The following is a 19,147-nucleotide window of genomic DNA, read 5'->3' as shown; positions in this document are numbered from 1 at the left end:
CTGTTGGCCGCCTTTTGATATTTTTGACCACCCTCTCCTGCTCAACACCCTCCGCTCATTTGGCATCACTGGCACGGTCTTCTCCTGGTTCACCTCATACCTCTCCGATCGCTCCTTCTCCGTCTCCACTCTGAGCTCCTCCTCTCCTACTACCCCGCAGCCAGTTGGTGTTTCCCAAGGGTCAGTCCTTGGCCTTCTCTTCTTCTCCCTCTACACCACCTCTCTGGGCACCCTCATCAGCTCCTACGACTTCCATTACCACCTTTATGCTGATGATACCCTAATCTATCTCTCCTCCCCCGACCTATCCCTATCACTCCTGTCCAAGGTCTCCGAATGCCTCACAGCCATCTCAGCCTGGATGACCCAACACTTCCTGAAACTAAACATGGCTAAAACTGAACTTCTAATCTTCCATCACCCGAACAGCCCCTCTTCTCCCACTATCTCCATCAGCAGCATTGGTGAAACAGAGATCACCTCCACTGACCAAACGCGCTGCCTCGGTGTCATCATGGACTCCTCCCTCTCACCTCCCACATTCATGCTCTCTCACAGTCTTGCCACTTTCACCTCCGCAACATCTCGCGCATCAGACCATTCCTCTCCACTGACGCGACCAAAATTCTCATTCACTCTGGTCATCTCCGGTCTTGACTACTGCAACATGCTTCTCTCCGAGCTACCTCTCGCCCACCCCGCCCCTCTCCAATCCATTCTTAACGCCACTGCTAGGCTCATCATCCTCTCCAGCCGCTCTACCTCCGCCTACCCCCTCTGTCTATCTCTTCACTGGCTCCCCATTCCTTCCCGAATTCTCTTTAAACTCCTCACCACCACCTACAAGGCTCTCTCCTCCACCGCTCCTTACCTCTCTTCACTGATTTCTATCCACACTCCCTCCTGTCCTCTTCGCTCAGTCACCTGACCTCTCATCTAATCACCTCCTCCCACTCCCGTGTCCAAGACTTCTCGCGCTACCCCCCTGCACTGGAATAACCTCCCGCCATCCATCAGACTTTCTGATTCCCTTACCTCCTTCAAGCGCTCCCTCAAAACCCACGTCTTCCGACTAGCCTATCCTGCCTACCCTACCCATCCATCTGTTCCCACTTATCCTATTGTTTTTCGTTACCTCACCAGTGCTTCTGCCCTGTTCTTCCCTTCCACTACTTCATCTTCAGTCTCGACAATTTTGACACCTTATTCAGAACGGATACTGATTTTAGTTCTACCAGCTATACACCGACTTATGCTGTATTTTATCAACACACCCTGTACGTTACCTTGTAATTTGTTTTAGGTTTGCTATGTACGGCACTTATAAACGAACTACTACTACTATAGAAGCCACTCTCTGCCTTATCACAGCCTTGACTGGCAGTCCCAGAAGGAAGTTTGGATGTGGTCATTAGGTAGAATCAAACAGTTGACCGAAAGGTGACAAAAAAGTAGAAGATCTAACAAGAAGCCAGTGCTGTCACTGACAATCTGGCTCACTGAATGGTGCATTTTCCCTGGGAGGGGGAGCTTATGTTAGTGCCATGGGATAGATTGTGAGCAGGACCCTCATACCTTTTTTGACTATCTGTAAATAACGAGTTTAATGTATCACTGCCCCCAATTGCAAAGTGCAGCTGAATATGCTGGGCTATATAAGAAACTTCATAAATAACCATAGTAACGTGTAAAACCTGAACTAGCCCAACCCATGCGCTCTGGATAGCTTCCTACAGCTCCATATTTGTAGGAGCAAAATGACCTCTCCACCACATCCCATAAATTCTCCTTTAGGTCAGACCATTTGTCATAACTCTCCAGTATGCTCCTCACATCATTGCTGGACCACTGATGGGAGGTAGGTGCAGCATCCCACTGTAATATTTTATCACTATGAGGTACATGAAAAAAGGCAAATGGCCGGTCTGCACCATGGTCAAACCCTAAAATCAACTAGAACGATTTACTGTAATTAGACCATGCCTCATTACCAGCCCTCCAGGGTCCAATTAGCAAAGCCACAAGTTGGGAAAGGCATGACATCCATTGTCATTGTATAAGCCATGCATGGCCAAACTATGCCCCTGCAGCTGTCCCAGCATACCTTGCCATAGATTTATCATTCCCCAATAGCATAACTGGCAAGGTATAATGGGCTGTGTAGTTTCACAACAGATGGAGGGCCATAGTTTGCCCATGCATGGTGTAATCAGTTTTCTGCTGGGTCTTCAACTACCATATCCTACAGAAGCTGAAGGATGCTGCACTGATGTGAGTTTGGTACCTCCTGCACTGAATATGGAAACAGAATGGCAACGCTAACTAGCTCAAATCAGACAAGTGTTCCAGCGGTCACACAGACAATCAGTTTAGAATGGTTATCATGAGCAACTAAAACCAGCATTCAAACAAAATTGAAGTCAGATTACAACTTGTGTCGATCTGGCAGTTTAAGGGTATCAGGACCAGTTCCTCTATTGATGTGCATTTGGTCTAATGATTTTATTAGATATCATTACCACTTTATCAAGTTGTGTTATGGAATTTTAATAAGCCAAGTCATCCCTGACCTGGTTTCTTCTGAAAGTTTTGATACCAGGTTCCCTTGAGAGGATAGATATTTGCAGGTCTTGATTTAACAGATCCAGCTTAAGACCAAGTATTGAATGCTTCTAATGTTTGTAGTGGAGGTGGCACATTGGGAAGGTTGGACTGAAATGTTGCGCACCATTGCAAATTCCACGTGCGACAGCCATGATTACCTACACGCATGCTAAACCAGTTCAGTCTTATTGCATTTCAATTGACAGGAATAATTTCAACGGTGCTCCTGCCTTTGTAAGATGCATTGTAATAATTTCCAACAGTCCTACTGGTCTAATCTGTATACCAACCCTTGAACCATTCAGTCTTCTAGAAACATCCAAGTTTTTGTACAACCAAAAAATAGAAATAACAGCATCTCATACAAATGTAGTAGAAATTCATTCATTGCACTTTAATCATATGGTATTATACAGGCAGGTCTGCAGCATTAAATAAAACAAAGTATCACAACCCACACATGCATGAAAAAGCCACCACCTCCCAACAGGTCAGTACTAACACCCCTTGCACAGGATTCAACATGGAGAGCCAGCCCAATTTATGCCCCAAAGGAGGGAGATCAAAACCTCAAATTGAAGAGAGAAAAAAAAAAAAAAAAAAAAAAAAAAAAAAAGGGACCAGAGAAATCCATCTACAGACAAAATAGGGTTGGCACAATAATGCACACTATACAGTAAAAAAAAAAAAAAAAAAAGTTTAGATTTTTAGAAGATTAGGTATTTACGCAACCAAAAAGGCACTCCTGCCAGGTCTACAGCTTGTACCATTAAGTGGACTTGGTTGAAAGCTTTAGGTTTCGTTGCTGACACATTCTGTTCTATTGGGTATTTACACAACAGTTAGAATGCACTTTCATTATAAGCTGCCAGGAGGACACGGGACAAAGTTTATTACAGGAAGTGGCCTCATCCATATCGAAAGATCTAAAAAGCATGCCCAACAGAACATGAAGGCCTCAGGCGTATGCTGCCAGTCTATTGTGCGATGTTTATTGTCACATGACCATGCAATATCAGTAAATCACACATGTTAAGTATCACAATGTTTATTGATAGATACAAGTATATAAAATCAGGGCATGAACATGACTTGATAAATTAAGTAGACTTAATTTCAATACTATAATAAGAGGACCAATTCATTGTCTCGCCATTTTAAGCTTCACACCCACAATACCATTTCTCGGGGCAGCGATCATTCTCAAAACGGAGCAGGATTTGTGCAAGTAAACCAGGTTTTTGTTTTTTTTCTTAAAGACTTGTGCACTTGCCCAGGCTCAACGATATTAAAATCTAGCACAAAAAGCCCATTACTAGAGGTAGAAATACAGGCAATATATACTATTACAGCAACAACCGTCAATTACAGTTAAAAAGATTCTCTGTAACAACCAAATATTGCAACGACTCAAGTATTACACTGAGCAAAGTGCATCTCTACAGTATTCAGTGTTGCTAGTCAGTTTCTCCTAAAAGCCCACGTTATTTCGGCAGCAAAGTCCTTGCCATAGACCACTTCTGTTGAGAACATACGATGTAATTATTGCATGCTGCTAATACACGGATCTAAACATTACAGATACTCTAAAATACTGCATGGCCGACTATGATTAAGACATTACACTTAAAAAACCATATGCAGGAGGAATCCTATCGACATATGCCTCTGCATTAAATATTGCGAAAAAGTTACAGCGGAATGGATTTTTCGCAGTGGTTAGGTCAAAACGCGGTTACATCATAGCAACAGTATGTTTGCACAACTTAAGGCTTTGGCTGGTTCTTTAGTAGACCTCCTCCTCAGATTCCTCCTCCTCAGCAGTCTCCAGCCAGGTTAGCCACTGGTTCACCTGCACGTTAAAAATAAAAAGTTAACACCCAGCAATGGGCAACATGGAATACAACTGTCTAAACCTACAAATACCAGAGCTCTTTACATATTCAACTTAAGGGCTTCCACACACCCAACCGGATGCACCATTCAGTGAGCAGTCCGGGAGGATATTAAAAGGAAATCCTAATTTCAAGTTCCCCACCAGGATCGGGATTTTAGGACTCTAATATCCCCGATACAGGTGCCCATACACCAGTGTACTTTAAAGCATTGGTTCTCAATCTAAACTCTCCCGTACCCCTGGATTAGGCTCTTCAGTTAAGTGTACCTCTCAAATTGAAATAGCCACAGTACTTTTGAGTGACTAGAGAGAGATAGATATTCTGTATATTAAGAAATAGCAGAGGAGTAGTGTATCTCTGCATCTGGCTGCTGGCTATAGATTGCAAGCAGGGCCCTCCTACCTTTTTAATGGTCTGTAAAAATCCTGTTTGTTTTAACACTGTCCAATTTTAAAGCGTAATGGAATTTGCTGCGCTATATAAGATACGGTTAATAAATAAACTAGTGTCTGAGAAGGGAGCTGCGGCCTGATAAAGACTGGCTTGTGCTTAAACGCCTGGTGTTCAATCAGGCTTTATTGCTGATCAACTGGACTAAGTGACTTTTCAGCACCTATACTAATTCCATTTACTAATAAATACATTTAAGAAGCAACTTCTAAAGTGTTAAGTATTTGAAAAGAAAAACAGAACTTCTGCAGAGCAGGATAACTGGATTTATCACATCAGGCAGATAATTTGCAGTCGGCAGTCTTACCTGGAATAGAGCTTTTCCTTTCCCAGGAAATTCCTGTGTAATATCTTCTTTCCACGCCAAAAAGGCTTCCTCCTCTATAATTTCCATGTCGTACAAATGGACGAAGAAGCGCAACAACATGCCTGGACAATGGAGAGCAGAGCGGTTAGAATACAGAACAAGTTAGGTTACCTGGTGCGGATGCATGGCTGTGACAGACGTACCTTTAGGGAAGTTTTTGCTGTAGCAGTGCACCTGAAGGGCATAGAGGGCACTGACTTGCAGATCAACATGGTCATGGAGGAACTTCTGCATTACTGGCATGAAAGAGAGCAACAGCTGTTTCTCCTGTTCGAGCTGCTCTTTTGAGGGTGCAGCTGCCTGTTCAGGATCATCCGTTGGGAAAACCTCGATCGAAATATACTGGAAAAAGCTGGAAAAACAAAAATGGTCAGTAAGCAGCGCTGTCACAGAGGAAGGGATTACAACGCTGGAGTGGGACAGCAGCAGGTGGCATGCCTTTAGCATGTATCATAGCCAGTAGGTGGGAAGTGTGCACATAACAAATAAGACAGTGATAAGAATACTAGAACACATGGGGTCTAAAGAACTTAGGTCAACATGAAAAAAAAAAAGTAGACATGAGTTTTGAGTTATCGGTGCCTGACTTAAGTAGACATTGACACCATAATCAAGTACTGCCTCCCCTCGCACTAATATTCTCAGTCTAAACTGACTTGGATCAGAAAAAAAAAAAAAAACCCATGTAGACCTATAGTGGTCAACCGAATTACTGTAGACCTAGTGACGCATCTCAAACACATGAATGCCAGTGCGAAGCCACTCTGTGGCCAATGCAGATCTAAAAGGAATTCAAAAAGGCTTGATAGCAGAAATGGTCCCAATACAGACTGTCGATGACGGCTACTCCTGAGTTTTCCCTTTACGCAGCTTTTAGGAAATGGCCTTTAAGGTTTGCAATCTACACACTTCATGGTGCACATTTAGAGGTTGTGATCATCATAAGCCAGCCGACTGGTCCACACTACTATAAACCTAGAGGTTACTACAACATAGTATGTACCCTTGACTATCTTCTGGTTGGTCATGCTATATGGGCTGGAAGGTAGCAGACAATGTCATGCACATAGTCTTGTACTGCTGCATTGTATACGCGCTGGGCGAAATGCTGGTCCATCACATCAGCAGGGAATACATAGTTATGAAGACGTTTGACTACCAGCATGAGAACTGCATATAACCCCTTCAGCTAGACAAAGATTACCTAGTCATGCTCACTGACCAATCAGGGTGCAAAATCTGCCCTGACAGAGGCTCGCAAGGCCAATCACACCCAGACACTGAACTGGCTCAGTATCAAACAAATGTGTAAATCTCAATACCCATCCCAATGACTGTAGGATGGTATAAAATAGGCCTACATCTGTAAATACAAGTTTCCAGAAAAGGGGGACGGTTTTCTAACACAGAAATGCGGTAAAAACTCCATTATCTGGGCTTTTACCGCATTTATGTATTCTGTTGCCCATCTGCAGGGTCACCGCTGTGGAGGGAATCACCAGCAAAAGCTGGAGATTCCCTACAGAAGCCTATGGGCTTGTTACCCTAGCGCTGTGTGAGGGCTGTGTCATGGATCCCTCCCAGCATGCCCTGCACATGCGCAGATGGACTCCCGGGTCAGACCCGGAAGTCCAGCATCGCAAGGGACAGCTCTTATCGCAAGAGCTGTCCCTTGCGTTAATAACCGCATAGGTTAGAGCATATGTGGTCATTTATAATGCGATGCCCGGCAAAGAGGGGGGGGGGGGGGGTGATACAGGGCTGCGGATGTTAAACATCCCACCCATAGTCAGTGCTTGAATTCCTTAACCTCTTTTTGATCCCAACAAGTTAACAAGTCCCTGCACAGGGAGAGCTGGGCATTTCCAACACCATTATGTGGTGCTTGCTGCATGGGCAGTACGGATGGTGTAACGTTAGCATACTGCCTCACAGCACTGAGGTCATAGGTTAGATTCCCACCATGGTCCTAACTATGAGGAGAGTGTCTATATACTTCCCATGCTTGCATGGGTTTCCTCGAGGTGCTCAGTTTCCTCCCACAATCCAAAATATACTGGTAAGTTATTTGGCTCCTAACAAATTAACCCTAGAATGTCTGTACATGTGGTAGGGAATATAGATTGTAAGCTCCACTAGGGCAGGGACTGATGTGAATGTTCAAATATTCTCTGTACAGCGCTGCGTAATATGTGTGCTATATAAAAAGGTGCCCATATACGACGACAATTCCTGGGTGCGATGTGCGCGGTTTAAAGAGTACGTGTAGCACATACTTTTTTTGTACTAGATCTCATTGCATAGCAAGACATACAATGCAGTCCACATTGTATACAATTATACAGTCTATGGTCACCTTAAGAAACGGTTTATAAATAAATGGGCCTTATCTGGGGAAGGAAGAACGCTACCACTGGAAAAGTATTTTGGTTTGCTTCTGAAGGCAGCGCAGGCATCCGATTTGGATGGGGAGGAAGAACTGCATTAGAGACTTCACACAGAAGCACATTAGTCTTACCTGGTAATCAAAATATTCACAAATCCTTTATCTACATGAAGTTTAGGAGAGATGTTATCCTTAATCCACTTGTATATTGTTTGGGGAGAAGGATCCATCTTTATTTGTTTCAGCAACTCTTTCTCCAGTTTCATCAGCGGAAACAAGAAGCTCAGCCCCTTCCCTTCCAGGATCTCCAACATGCGGTCCTTGTTCTGATCAATTTCTAGAAGGAAATATTAGGAATCAGTGCAGTCCTGCATAGCAGTAATGCTTCTCTGGGTCACACAGACACGGTACTCACCTGGTAGCATCTTCTGCATGGTCACCTTGCTCAGCTGGAACAGCTCTGTTAACCATTCCCGGTCTTTAAGCTTGGCCAGCTGCTGAAGGCAGAGCAGGAACAGAGGGAAGTGGGTGCCGTTTTCCAAGGGCTGAGCCAGTTCAGAGATGCTGACCAGGTCAGCAATGATGGCACGTGCTGCAAATTGTGCCAGGTATGATTTCACCAGGGGTATGTCCACCTCCAGCTTGGGGCACTGGTCCAGCACAGTCAGGAAAGCCTGGAAGAGAAGCAACACCATGAGCAAAGTGGCCGATTCCACCACTAGACCGTTAGCGAGAAGTTGGGAGGCTCCTTACCTGCATGAAGTTGTCGCTTGTGGCCACTCCCTCTTGCCGCAGTATTCCAATCAATTCGCTGGCATGCTCTTTGTCTTCATCAGAGCGGTCCAGCGATTGGAGAATTATCCTGCTAATCATTTCCGGGATGAAGTGTTTAGGAGCTCGCATTTCTTTCACACTGTTTATGGCGTCAGCCGCATTTCCATTATTCAAGTAGTCAGTCACAAATGCTTCCTGAAATGGCAAGTAATAAGGGGTAACGAGTCATTACATTATCCTCCAGTCAGCCGCAATACAGAAAGGAGTGTAGGAGAGCATGATACTCCCAGATCTGGGGCGGCGGCAGGGGGGGGGGGTAGATTAAGCAAAATCTTAAACAAAAAATAATGAAGACGCAACGTTGCCTACAGCAACCACATTTGTCCGCTTCATCCTAGGAAATGAAACCTAAATGGTTGATATGGGCAACAGCTCTTCAGTTTTGGCATTTTACCAACGAGAGTAGCTACTTTTAGGCCAACACCATAGCAGCAACTGATGTCCTGGCCACACTCCAGTCATCAATCCTAAAATGATTCACTCATTGGGGTTCGGCGCTTAGAGCACAGATATCTCAGCTACCGTAGCATAGAACACTTACAGTAAGTTTAAGTAGTTCTTCTTTTGATGGCGGAGGCTTCTTTACAATCTTGGCAGGCTTTTCTTGGATGGGTGGTGGATTCGTTTTCAGGCCAAGCTGAGGGGTCTGAAAATAAAGAAATTGGTCATAATTCCATCTTAAAAACAGGGTCACCACACGTGTGTGCTTAAGACCCTACACTCCACTGAAAGGCTGCATGGCCCCACAGACAAAGCTCTGCTCTCATCACTGTGCATCCCAGAGATGCTGGGATTTCCCTGAAGACTATTGCATACATGGTGCTTTACTCTGAGATCTATAGTATTACTGCGAGCGCTAATATTGACTGTTACCTCTGTATTGTTTGTTCCAATATTGTATGTTGAGTAACAAAGGATAGAGGTGGAAGATCACCATTTGATAACCAGAAGCTGCCCCCCCCCCCCCCCCCCATAGTTATATCGGGTAGTTCCACATTGTCAATAGGTCATGTTCTCACCTGTCCCATGGGTGGAGTTTGTGTGCGAGGTGGCATCATGCTCATTTGAGGCTGGAGCTTTGGCACTTGATTCTTATTCATTAGGAAAGACTGAGCTGGTCTCAAGCTGATCTGGAAGTTTGTTGTTAAAGGACAGAAGAAAAAAAAAAAAATTAACCTCATTGGCCATTGAAGAGAAAGGGAGTGGAGAGAAATGAAAGGCAATGTGAGCCCTCAGATCTCATAATCTTGCTCAATGGACACTAGGCACTCCAAGAAAAGAAACAGTGGTGAAGAGGGGGAGGAAGGGAAGAGGGTACAGGTAAAGTAGGAAGCAAGAGGGGAAAGGAGTCCCAGCCACAGTCCTCGTAATAACGCGTCTTTTCTTAATCATCGGGCAACCAAAAGAACGAACCTCAGGCCACCAAATGGGGGTACGTACCTCATCTGCATTAAGCTGGCCTTTTTTAATAAACCGAGGGGGCATATCCTTTGACTGCCCTTGTTGCGATAAGAGCCCTTGACTCTGGTACATCTGGCCTTGCCCCTGTAATTAAAAGCATGCATATTAATTAGAATTCCAAAATTAATTAAAACACATTGAAGTAAAGTCGGAGTGTAGGCTAGCGAAAAACACTGAAATACAATGACCTGACACCAAGCACCAGTAACCGTATATTTACATTCCACTGAAGACAAGCTTACCTGGCTTTTCATAAAAGGTTTGCCTCCAATTTCACCAAACTGGGACTGCACAGGAGGAATGATGTGCCCACCATGCCCATTGAACAACTGATTTGAGCGATGACGTCCCATGGTTGGGGAGAACCTGTCCTGAATAACCCCTGGACCAGTACCAATACCACTGCCTATGAAACAAACACAGACATTAGCATTCGGAACAAGCAAGTTATCTAAGTCACTATACAAGGTCGTGTCTTCACTGACCTGGCATTTGCCTAAACATGTCAGCAAGTCCTCCAAGAGGGTCCCGGTCAAGTTTCATTCTCGGTGGCATGAACGGTCCTTCTAAGAAGAAGTCTGTTCGCATTCCTTGACCCATAGGAGCAGGAATGAAGACTCCTAGATCCTAAAGAAAAGAACAAGAGGATTATTCTCTACTAATTACCAAGAACCATTATATTCATGACGTGGGAAAACAGCCCCGAGACCTACAGAAGATTGTAAGACACTCACTTTCACTGCTTCTTGGCGGATTTGATTGATAGTCTTTGGTCCATTGTCGATAAAAGCTTTGCGAGGAACCCAACCATTTGCTCGCAAGTCCACTGTATCCTATGGAGGCAGAAGTAAATCAGTCAATGAAGCAAATGTAAAGCATGTATGACAAATGTTTAGAATGATGGTTCACCTTCGGTAAATCAGATTTAACACTTTATCACTAAAGTTAAATAAGCAGGCATGGTCATAAAACATTGTAATTTAGGACAGGCATGTCCACACTGGGTGCGGGATGACTTCCCTGACAGTAGGTATGCCGATAGTCATTACACAGACATCAGAATCCTGCACGGTTCCGTTGCGAGTCCCGGTAGTGGGGATTCCGACATTAGGCTAATGACTGTCGGTGTGCTATACCACACCCATCCAAACGGTGGCCCTCCAGCTGTTGTGAAGCTACACATGCCAGGCCATAGTTTTAGCATTCCCTAATAGCAAAACTTTGGCAAGGCATGATGGGACTTGTAGTTTCACAACAGCTGGAGGGCCATAGTTTGGACATGCTTGATTTAGGAGGAACATGCTCCTTTTTAGCCCCCCCCCCCCCCTCCCTCCCCCTGGAATAATTGCAATTCAATTGTGAAATTTACACCGCCTACTATACCTCCACGAATACCTACTTGCAGCAGGAAACGAATCCTTGCTGGCAATTCCTTACTAGTCTTCAAGGCGCACATCCGGGCAAAGTACTGATCCATTAAGGACTAAAGGGAAGAAAAACGTAAAGTGTTATATCTTAAATCATTCTTAAATCATGTTCTACTGTCAAATGACCAACTTATGCACAGTAGGTACCCTGGCTTTTGCGTGGTCTAATCTAGGCCCCACAGTCCTCATTATCTGACAGAGACACTCCAAATCTTCTCCCATGTCTTTAAGTTGGACCCTCTTCTTCTTTTCCAAAAGCTTGGAGAAAAGAACAAGACTATAGATTAGTACAGGCTGACAGACACAAGTACAGTTTAGCAATAAAATGAAATAAGTGTCAGAAATTTGACTAGAGGCTTAGTCAGTGACAAGCTGCTATAAAGTGAGTGCAGTAACGAGCTAGGTTTGTCTTAAGTTATACCCATATTCCACAACCTAAGAATTGCAGGTTTGCACATGTAAATGCGAATCAACCTGGGATTTTTGGTTGGCCCTTGCTGTGCGGAGTTTGTATATTCTTCTCATCCTTGAGTGGGTTTCTGCCGGGTACTCAGAGGTTTCCTCCCACACTTCTGCCGGTGATCTACTAGAGCATCAGTGGCTTAACCCCATACTTACTGTTTTGATGCACTTATGAAGGATAGACTCGTGAATAAGGTCAAGCTTGCCAAGCTCTCCAATGAACTTGATGTTCCCCAGCATCTTGATCTTCGCAATGGCTCTCTGTTCCTCTTCCTCAGGGAGGAGGGGGCTGTCACGCTTGTCATATACTGCAGAGGAAAACCTACATTAATATACAGACAGGGAGGTTTTTCAGAAAACAACCAAAGATGTGCTGATCACTTACGCTCAACATTTCTGGATCGGTTCTCGAATTCATCTTGAAGTTTGGAAATTAAGAGGCGTCTAAACGTCTGTGGGTGGAGAGACAGTGGGTTAGAACACTACATAGTGGCAAGGAGCATTGGTACAGACTACTACAACAAAGGGAGTGTGCTCCACCAGGTCAATGGGCCATGGACACTGGATACTCACTGTGCTTTGCTTCTGCCCTGGTTGACCCTCTGGTGCTGGGCCATCAAAGTTTGGTGCCTCTTCTGCTAATCGCAGACATAGCTGAGCATAGAGTGAGCTGTACTTTGGCTCTTCGAGGGCTTTGTCTACAATCTGCAAGAAACGTTACAATGGAAAATAAAATTAGTTTAGTACTATTGTTACATGATCTATAACCAGGTGCCCTCATTCTCTACAGCTTGGTTGAGTGGAACTGGAGGTATTATCCAGTCAACCATAAGGCAGAAGAGGTTCAACCTAGTGCAAGAAGTATACCGCACATCTATGATGGACTATTAATGCAATTAATCATTATAGCAGGCAGGTACGCTATTGCATATTAATAATATAGTATGTCATTTGCAGTAGCAGAACTATTTCTATACCAGGTAAATGAAGATTAATCTCACCACCCCACAGGGGACATCGGCCACTTACAAGCAGTGTGACTCCTTTCAGGATGAGTTTGGAATCTACACCCGCATTAAGGAGCTCAAGGCATAGCTTGTCAAACTTCTCAGGAGCAAGCTTGTTTAAGATGCTGGAAAAGAAGAATTAAACACATTTACCTTCCAGCAGAAGGACCCACACTTTACATAGCGTCACACTACAGGCTACACCCACCGGTGACATCTTGACCAGAAAAATGGCGTCCCCTTGCCAGAGAAATAGCTCACGTTCCTGTTACTTACCCTCTTACTTTCCTAAAGATTGCATCGTGCCGTTCTTTCTCACTTGCGGAGGGGTGCGCAGTGTTGTTGGCGGAGTTATTTGAGGAGTTAACATCTCGTCTAGTGCTTCGTGAAGGAATCCATCTCTGAACGCCAGGCCCTGGGGTTTTCCCCAGGTACTCGCTGCAGAAGAAAACATGACTTATAGTAGACCAATTTATCCCCCATTACACAGCCACCCCCAAAATAATGAACACGTTCCACCCCACACCAAAACACACAGTGCTTACTGTTAAGTTGTCATTTTGCTAAGGAAACCAACCTCCACCTAAAGCAGTGTATTGTGCTGTGAGGAGCTAGTTCTAACCCACACTTAAGGGTGCAATTCCCAGTAGGTTCTGGGCTCAGAGGAAAAAAAAATGAAATAAAAAAATGACTCATGTGCTATAATAGGTTTATTTGCACTGCTCTTAAATTGTACAGTAATGGGCATGAAGTGTAAGATGGTAAACACTCGGAAATCCTAATAGCTCTGCTCATTTGTATGTAACCATTAATAGCCGGGTAAATAGGATGCACTCTGCTTTATCAGGTAATAGGGAACACCTTTGGGTTCAACTCCTATGTGAAGACTTGGGGTACTAAACAAGCACACTCAGCAAGGAGTGTTCTAGAATCATACACACCATTTTTTGGGTACACATTTTGGGAGAAGGCCAATATGCTCTTCAAGCATCCCCTTAAAAAAGGGGCAGATGCCAAAAAGTACATGAGGTATTAAGAGCCAATCACTACAATTGTTAAAGTATGTCAAAAGAAGGCTCGTGGTTACTGCAACATGCGGTCTGAAGGCCTAATATAAAAGTAATAACTGAAAAATTCAAAAGGTCTCCTATAGCAGGAAGACCAAAAAATAAATGACCAATTAGACTTAAGAGTGAAAAGAAAGCTATGGGGGTGGGGGGGGGAATTCTCTTTCAAGACAAGAAACCCAGCACTGAGGCATTTTAATAAAAACTTGCTCTCCACCATATACACACCAGCGTTTCCGCGCGGCTGGGTTACTGTGCGATACAGGCGCACAACCCGCGGAGTCTGCTCCAACTAATGCGCGCTGCATGCAACTGCACGTCGCGCAGATGTATTAATGAAATACACCAGTGCGTTAGCGACTGGGGGAGTGGGGGGTGTTTGGGCCTCTCAGACGATCTTCTCCGGGTGCGTAACTCCACCTAATCAAAATCCTGGCAAAACACTGCAGATCACAGCTTTCCACCTGCCAATGAGCAAACGTGGGACAAAGAGCCAAAATGAGGGATACATGCCAGACATAGTGCATTTACCTGGATAAAAAGAGGGCCCATATCGTGCTTAGCCAAGTTAATTAAATATTAAATTAATTATAGATGACACAATCTATGGGTCAGCAGCAGACACTGCACATAAAACGACATGGCACATTATATGCTGCTGGATTGGTCTGGGTTAAGCCAAGAGGCCATGGGGGGGGGGGGGGGGGGAGGAATAAAAAAAAAAAAAAAACCCCACACCTTTCACTCTTCCTTGCCTGCAAGCAGGGCCATGTAACCAAGGCAAGCAGGATGAACGTATAACAGTACAAAGTGACGGATGTCTTCATTGCCCCATTTGAATAACATTATATGAACACCAGACAGTTGGGAACCATTAATACTGGGGACACTTCACAATGAAAAATGTGTCAAAAAATCTATTATTTATTTACACTTAAGCTAAATGTTATTCTTTTATCAACTATCACTGAAATATTTTTCTAGCAGGTTAGTATAACAAAGCATACATCTGTACACACACATACACTGCCCCCATCCATGCTAATATTTCTAGTACATTGCAAACAGAGCCCAGGCAGAGTTTGGCATGGTGCTTACATGGATGTGGGAACATGACTGCCATATGAGGTATATGTGCCAAGCCTTGAGGGAAAAGTACCAGCCAATTGGCTCCTAATGGCCATCAAAACCCAACAAGTGGCAGTTAGAAAATGATTGGTGGTATGTGATCTCCACACACTTTAACCCTTTTCAAGGCTTAGTACCTTGGAGAATTATTTATCAAAGAACTAGCCAATCAACCCCATTACATTCCGTGATTTAAAAAATGACCATTAGAGGCTAATTGGGTGGGACTTCATCTCCTCTCACCAAGGCTTAGTACACCCCATATGTGCATCCATGCCCATGTATTTGGTTGACATGCACCGAAAGGTCCCTTATGCAATAAGCGTAATCAGAAAGCCAAAGTCTGTTAGGACCTTATTTACCCTATACTGAACCCCCAGCATGCATTTCCTTATCAAATACAGGAGCCGTAAATGCAAGCAGCTGTATAGTGCAGGGTTTTGAACATTTGCTACCTACATGTCACGGTTATTGAGCCAAGCAACCACAAACATTAATTCAAGAGACAAGTACCTGTTGCCGACAGTCTTGGTATAGTGCTGAGAGGCACCCCTACCTCCTCCACCTGACGAAGCACTGCAAAGAGAAGCCAGAAGAAACCGTCACACATGCACCAATATAATAAAGCGCTATCTATATCAGGAGGGAGACTGCTGTAGAGCAGGAGAGAGAGGCTACCCCTAACCAATGTGCATGATCAATGATTATCCAGGGACACAATGCACAGTGATATTACTGATGAGATCTGGCACAATTCCTCTACTCATAGAAATCAGGTTGTACACATACTTTTCTATAGAACGACCCTCCTCTGTGGAGGAGTATTCAAGTGTTTTGCGCACCTGCAGCCATTAGATGGCACAATTCACATGTTACTGTTATACTGATACTAGCGAGCAAATAAAGCTCAATGAGCCTATGGTACAAGTTTATGTACTATTGTTTGCAGAAAAGTGGCTTAATAAATATTAATCTGCGCAGAACACCGCTCACCTGAAACGAGAAGCACCCCCTTCTGCAATCGCACTCTCCACTTTGGCGGCTTGATAACAAAGAATGTTCAAAAAAATAATAAATATTCAATGGGCAGGGTGGGGAGGGGGACACTCGCTGAAAGTAAAAAGAAAAAAAAAATATGTAGAGTTAGTGCCAAGAGGACGATAAATCCACACAGCGAGATGCCCATTAACACTGCAGGAACATGGTGGATTTGCTAGCACAGAACGCACTACACACTCATACATATAAGCAGTCGGAATCAAGCGCAACAGAATATGCTGCGCTATATAAGAAACAAAATACATACATTTAGTTTGTTCACTACATAAGTGAATTTAAGGAATACAAACTAAACTGCTCTTGTATGTAGTCAATGCAGTAAGTAGTATCATACACATTTTAAATAGACTATCAATACACAAAAAGGCAAGAAATGCATTTTCATACGATGGACGATCTCAAACGAGATCAATTTCTCAGCCTAGGAACAAAATAACTGCGTATAGATCCTCCAAGGTACCTGCTGTACATAAGATTCAGAGTAACAGACTTAATGTACTGGTCTGGGGTAAATGAGGACAATGATGTTAGGAAAGAACGCTTCCAAACAGGATATTAATAGAGCACATTCTATGAACAAAGGGATTGGTACAGGCCAATATGCAGTTTTATTGCTATCAATCAGCTAATCCATATAAAATAGTCAGTGAGACATGCAGCCTATGCAGGAAACTATACAGACAAAATACATATATTCATCCACATCTGACCATCTTAATTTGCAGCTGTAATAAAGGCAGCAAATACTAAAACAGACGATTAACTCCGTTGTATAACAGGATATTAAGTTACAGACGTGACAAAGCAGTGTGCCAGCTTCTACAGAGCAGAGACACGGATAACGTTATCAATAAGGGTGGATGATGAAGCAGGACAGACTCCTAAGTGGGGTGGGTGGGGGACGACCAGCAGACACAATAGTCAAGGAGGTGGTGCCGGTAGTAGAGGCCTAGTCCAGGCCAGTCCCAGTCTTTGTTCTCCAGTTAGAAGGCCTTTATACTGCCGGTATAAGGATGGGGGTGGGAATCTTACCGAAACCTGGCTGAGAAGTAGGGATGGGCACACAGGGTATGCATTGAAAAATGCCACAATACTGCAGGATGGCTAGAGATCCCTATGGCAACAGCCACAGAAAATAGGGATCAGGTGGGGTTACAGCTGTCCATGAAGAGTGGGGTATTTTAAGGGGAGTTGCAGTATTCTGGAGGAAAGGAATGTGTATAGGGATAAAAAACCCAGACAGGATGTGGGGGGCATTATTACTCCATAAACACTATGGGGTAATAATGGATTAATCCTGTGGGTTAGGAGGGGATATGGCTTGCAGGGGTGAGAACGGAGCACTGTGGGAATATCATTGCAGTAAATGGGAAGACTGCTGTAATATTTGCCCCTCTTATACAGGGAGGGTACTTCCCCAGGATAAGATAGCTGGGGTAATATTGGGGAAATCTGTCCCTCTAAATAGGAGTGTGCGAAGGGAGTTAGCCTGGGTAATAATGGGGGAACCCTGTTAGGGGAATAAGACTGCAGTGGATGTTAGTACAGATCATGCTATATCTGCCCCTCTGATAAGCAGGGTGTGATGAAGTGGGCTTACCACAGGGGTAGAGAGCTGGGATGGGGGACAATATGGGGGAATATTCCCTCCCTGTAGCTATATCAGACCCTCTGGTTTGAAGGGTGTGGGGGGTGATATGCCCTTGCTGTGGATGGGAGAACAGCCGCCATATCTGCCCCTGTGATTAGCAGGGTGTGAGGATGTGTCTTCCCCCAAAAGGTAGATCGCTGGGGTAAAGGTGGCCATACATCTACAGATCGATTGTCAGATTGGGCTGGTTGGAACAAAATCTTGGTAATGGATGAGAGCAAATGACAGTTGACCATTTTCTTTGAAATGCTGGAAAACTGCCAAAAACTGTCACTCATCCATTACCAGGATTTTGTTCCAACCAGCCCAATCAGACAACCCATCTGTAGATGTATGGCCACCTTAATATTGGAAAGGGGGGGGGGGGGGGGGGGTAATACAGAGGAATTGGGGGTAATATGTCCCTGCTATGGATGGGAGGACAGAGCCGCCATGTCTGCCCCTGCGATTAGAAGGGTGTGAGGATGGGGCTTCCCCCAGGGAAAGCTAGCTGGGGTAATACAGGAGAATTTGAAGGGGGGTAATACAGGAGAATGGGGAGGGAGAGGGGGGGGGGGTAATATGCCCCTGCGATGGGAGAACAGCCGCCATATCTGACCCTGCGATTAGCAGGGTGTGAGGATGGGGCTTCCGACGGGGATGGAGCCGACAGGAGGGGGGATGCGGCCCCCAGGTATACGCACCCTAGGGCCCCGCCGCTCTCCAGCCAGGGACTCGGTCCGTCCCCTCACATACAGTGGGATCCGCCATTTTCTGCCAGCTGAGAGTCCGCCATCTTAGGCGGCAAGACGTCGCTTCCTCACCTCTCCGAGAGTCCCGGCAGGTTCCTGGTGCGGTGTCCGGCGTATCCCAGAGAAAGCAGGCCGGTGAAGGGGGGTAGGGGGAGGACGGGTGTGTGACCGGAGCTGCCGCGGACCCGCCACTTCCTCTCTGACTCGGCGACTCCCAGGGAAACACACTGGCCAAACTTTATCACCGCGCTCAGCCTAGCCTGCTGCCACCACTGGGGGGCGGTCATATAGCGACGCCCGTGCCAATCACGATCCGAGAACGGCTGATGGACGTAACGGGCGGTGCCCGAGGACCAATGAGAAACGAGGAGGCGTTCCTAGAGCAGCACGTGAGGTTGCGGCGTAGCACAGCCGCAGTGCAGCAACGCTATTCACGAAGGCGGGTAGCGTGCGTACTTTGCGTAGGCAGACTGCGGAGGGGGGCTGTGACCGGAGGGGGGGCTCTCCTTGTTGGGGGGTTCTCCTCACACTCAGGGTCCCGGGATCCCTGCACTCAGTACTAAGCCCTCAGAGCGAGGGCCAGTGTGGCGAACAGGGAGCGGGGGTCTCTGACCA

The 19,147-nt window shown here is 45.1% G+C and overlaps 1 protein-coding gene and 1 non-coding gene across 3 annotated transcripts; both read right to left on the bottom strand.

The window, feature by feature from the left end:
- Positions 1-3,636: 3,636 nt before the first annotated feature.
- On the bottom strand, positions 3,637-18,878 carry EIF4G2 (eukaryotic translation initiation factor 4 gamma 2). 2 transcript variants are annotated; one of them, XM_083164120.1, is made up of 23 exons: positions 18,485-18,878; positions 16,085-16,201; positions 15,605-15,667; positions 14,192-14,427; positions 13,173-13,334; positions 12,919-13,021; positions 12,463-12,594; positions 12,275-12,341; positions 12,046-12,197; positions 11,575-11,685; positions 11,400-11,483; positions 10,735-10,833; positions 10,486-10,627; positions 10,243-10,406; positions 9,980-10,084; positions 9,559-9,669; positions 9,081-9,185; positions 8,459-8,674; positions 8,121-8,379; positions 7,838-8,042; positions 5,463-5,671; positions 5,260-5,381; positions 3,637-4,456 (listed from the first exon to the last, which is right to left on the bottom strand). In XM_083164120.1, exons 4-23 carry the CDS (start codon positions 14,269-14,271, stop codon positions 4,391-4,393), a joined length of 2,694 nt encoding a protein of 897 aa, XP_083020246.1. In that variant the 5' UTR covers positions 14,272-14,427; positions 15,605-15,667; positions 16,085-16,201; positions 18,485-18,878; the 3' UTR covers positions 3,637-4,390. The 2 variants fall into 2 exon arrangements, with proteins under 2 accessions (XP_083020246.1, XP_083020245.1); XM_083164119.1 differs by having other exon boundaries at positions 18,605-18,878.
- Positions 9,766-9,938, bottom strand: LOC146046550 (small nucleolar RNA SNORD97). Its single transcript, XR_014465946.1, has one exon. It is a non-coding gene; the product is annotated as a small nucleolar RNA SNORD97 (small nucleolar RNA).
- Positions 18,879-19,147: the final 269 nt, after the last annotated feature.

The sequence above is a fragment of the Crinia signifera genome, chromosome 11 (assembly GCF_055691185.1).
Source record: "Crinia signifera chromosome 11, ASM5569118v1, whole genome shotgun sequence".
NCBI lineage: Eukaryota > Metazoa > Chordata > Amphibia > Anura > Myobatrachidae > Crinia > Crinia signifera.
The sequence above is the reverse complement of the archived record's forward strand: the minus strand, read 5'-3'. Positions and strand labels throughout refer to the sequence as shown.

What these genes read in the sequence shown, in the direction of transcription:
- EIF4G2 (XM_083164120.1), bottom strand. Translation starts at nt 14,271, where the DNA reads ATGCAGCGCGCATTAGTTGGAGCAGACTCCGCGGGTTGTGCGCCTGTA. An exon ending in CAGGGCAGAAGCAAAGCACA is followed by an intron (nt 12,342 to 12,462) that starts GTGAGTATCCAG and finishes CTCCACCCACAG; the next exon opens with ACGTTTAGACGCCTCTTAAT. An exon ending in CAAGCGACAACTTCATGCAG is followed by an intron (nt 8,380 to 8,458) that starts GTAAGGAGCCTC and finishes CTTCTCTTCCAG; the next exon opens with GCTTTCCTGACTGTGCTGGA.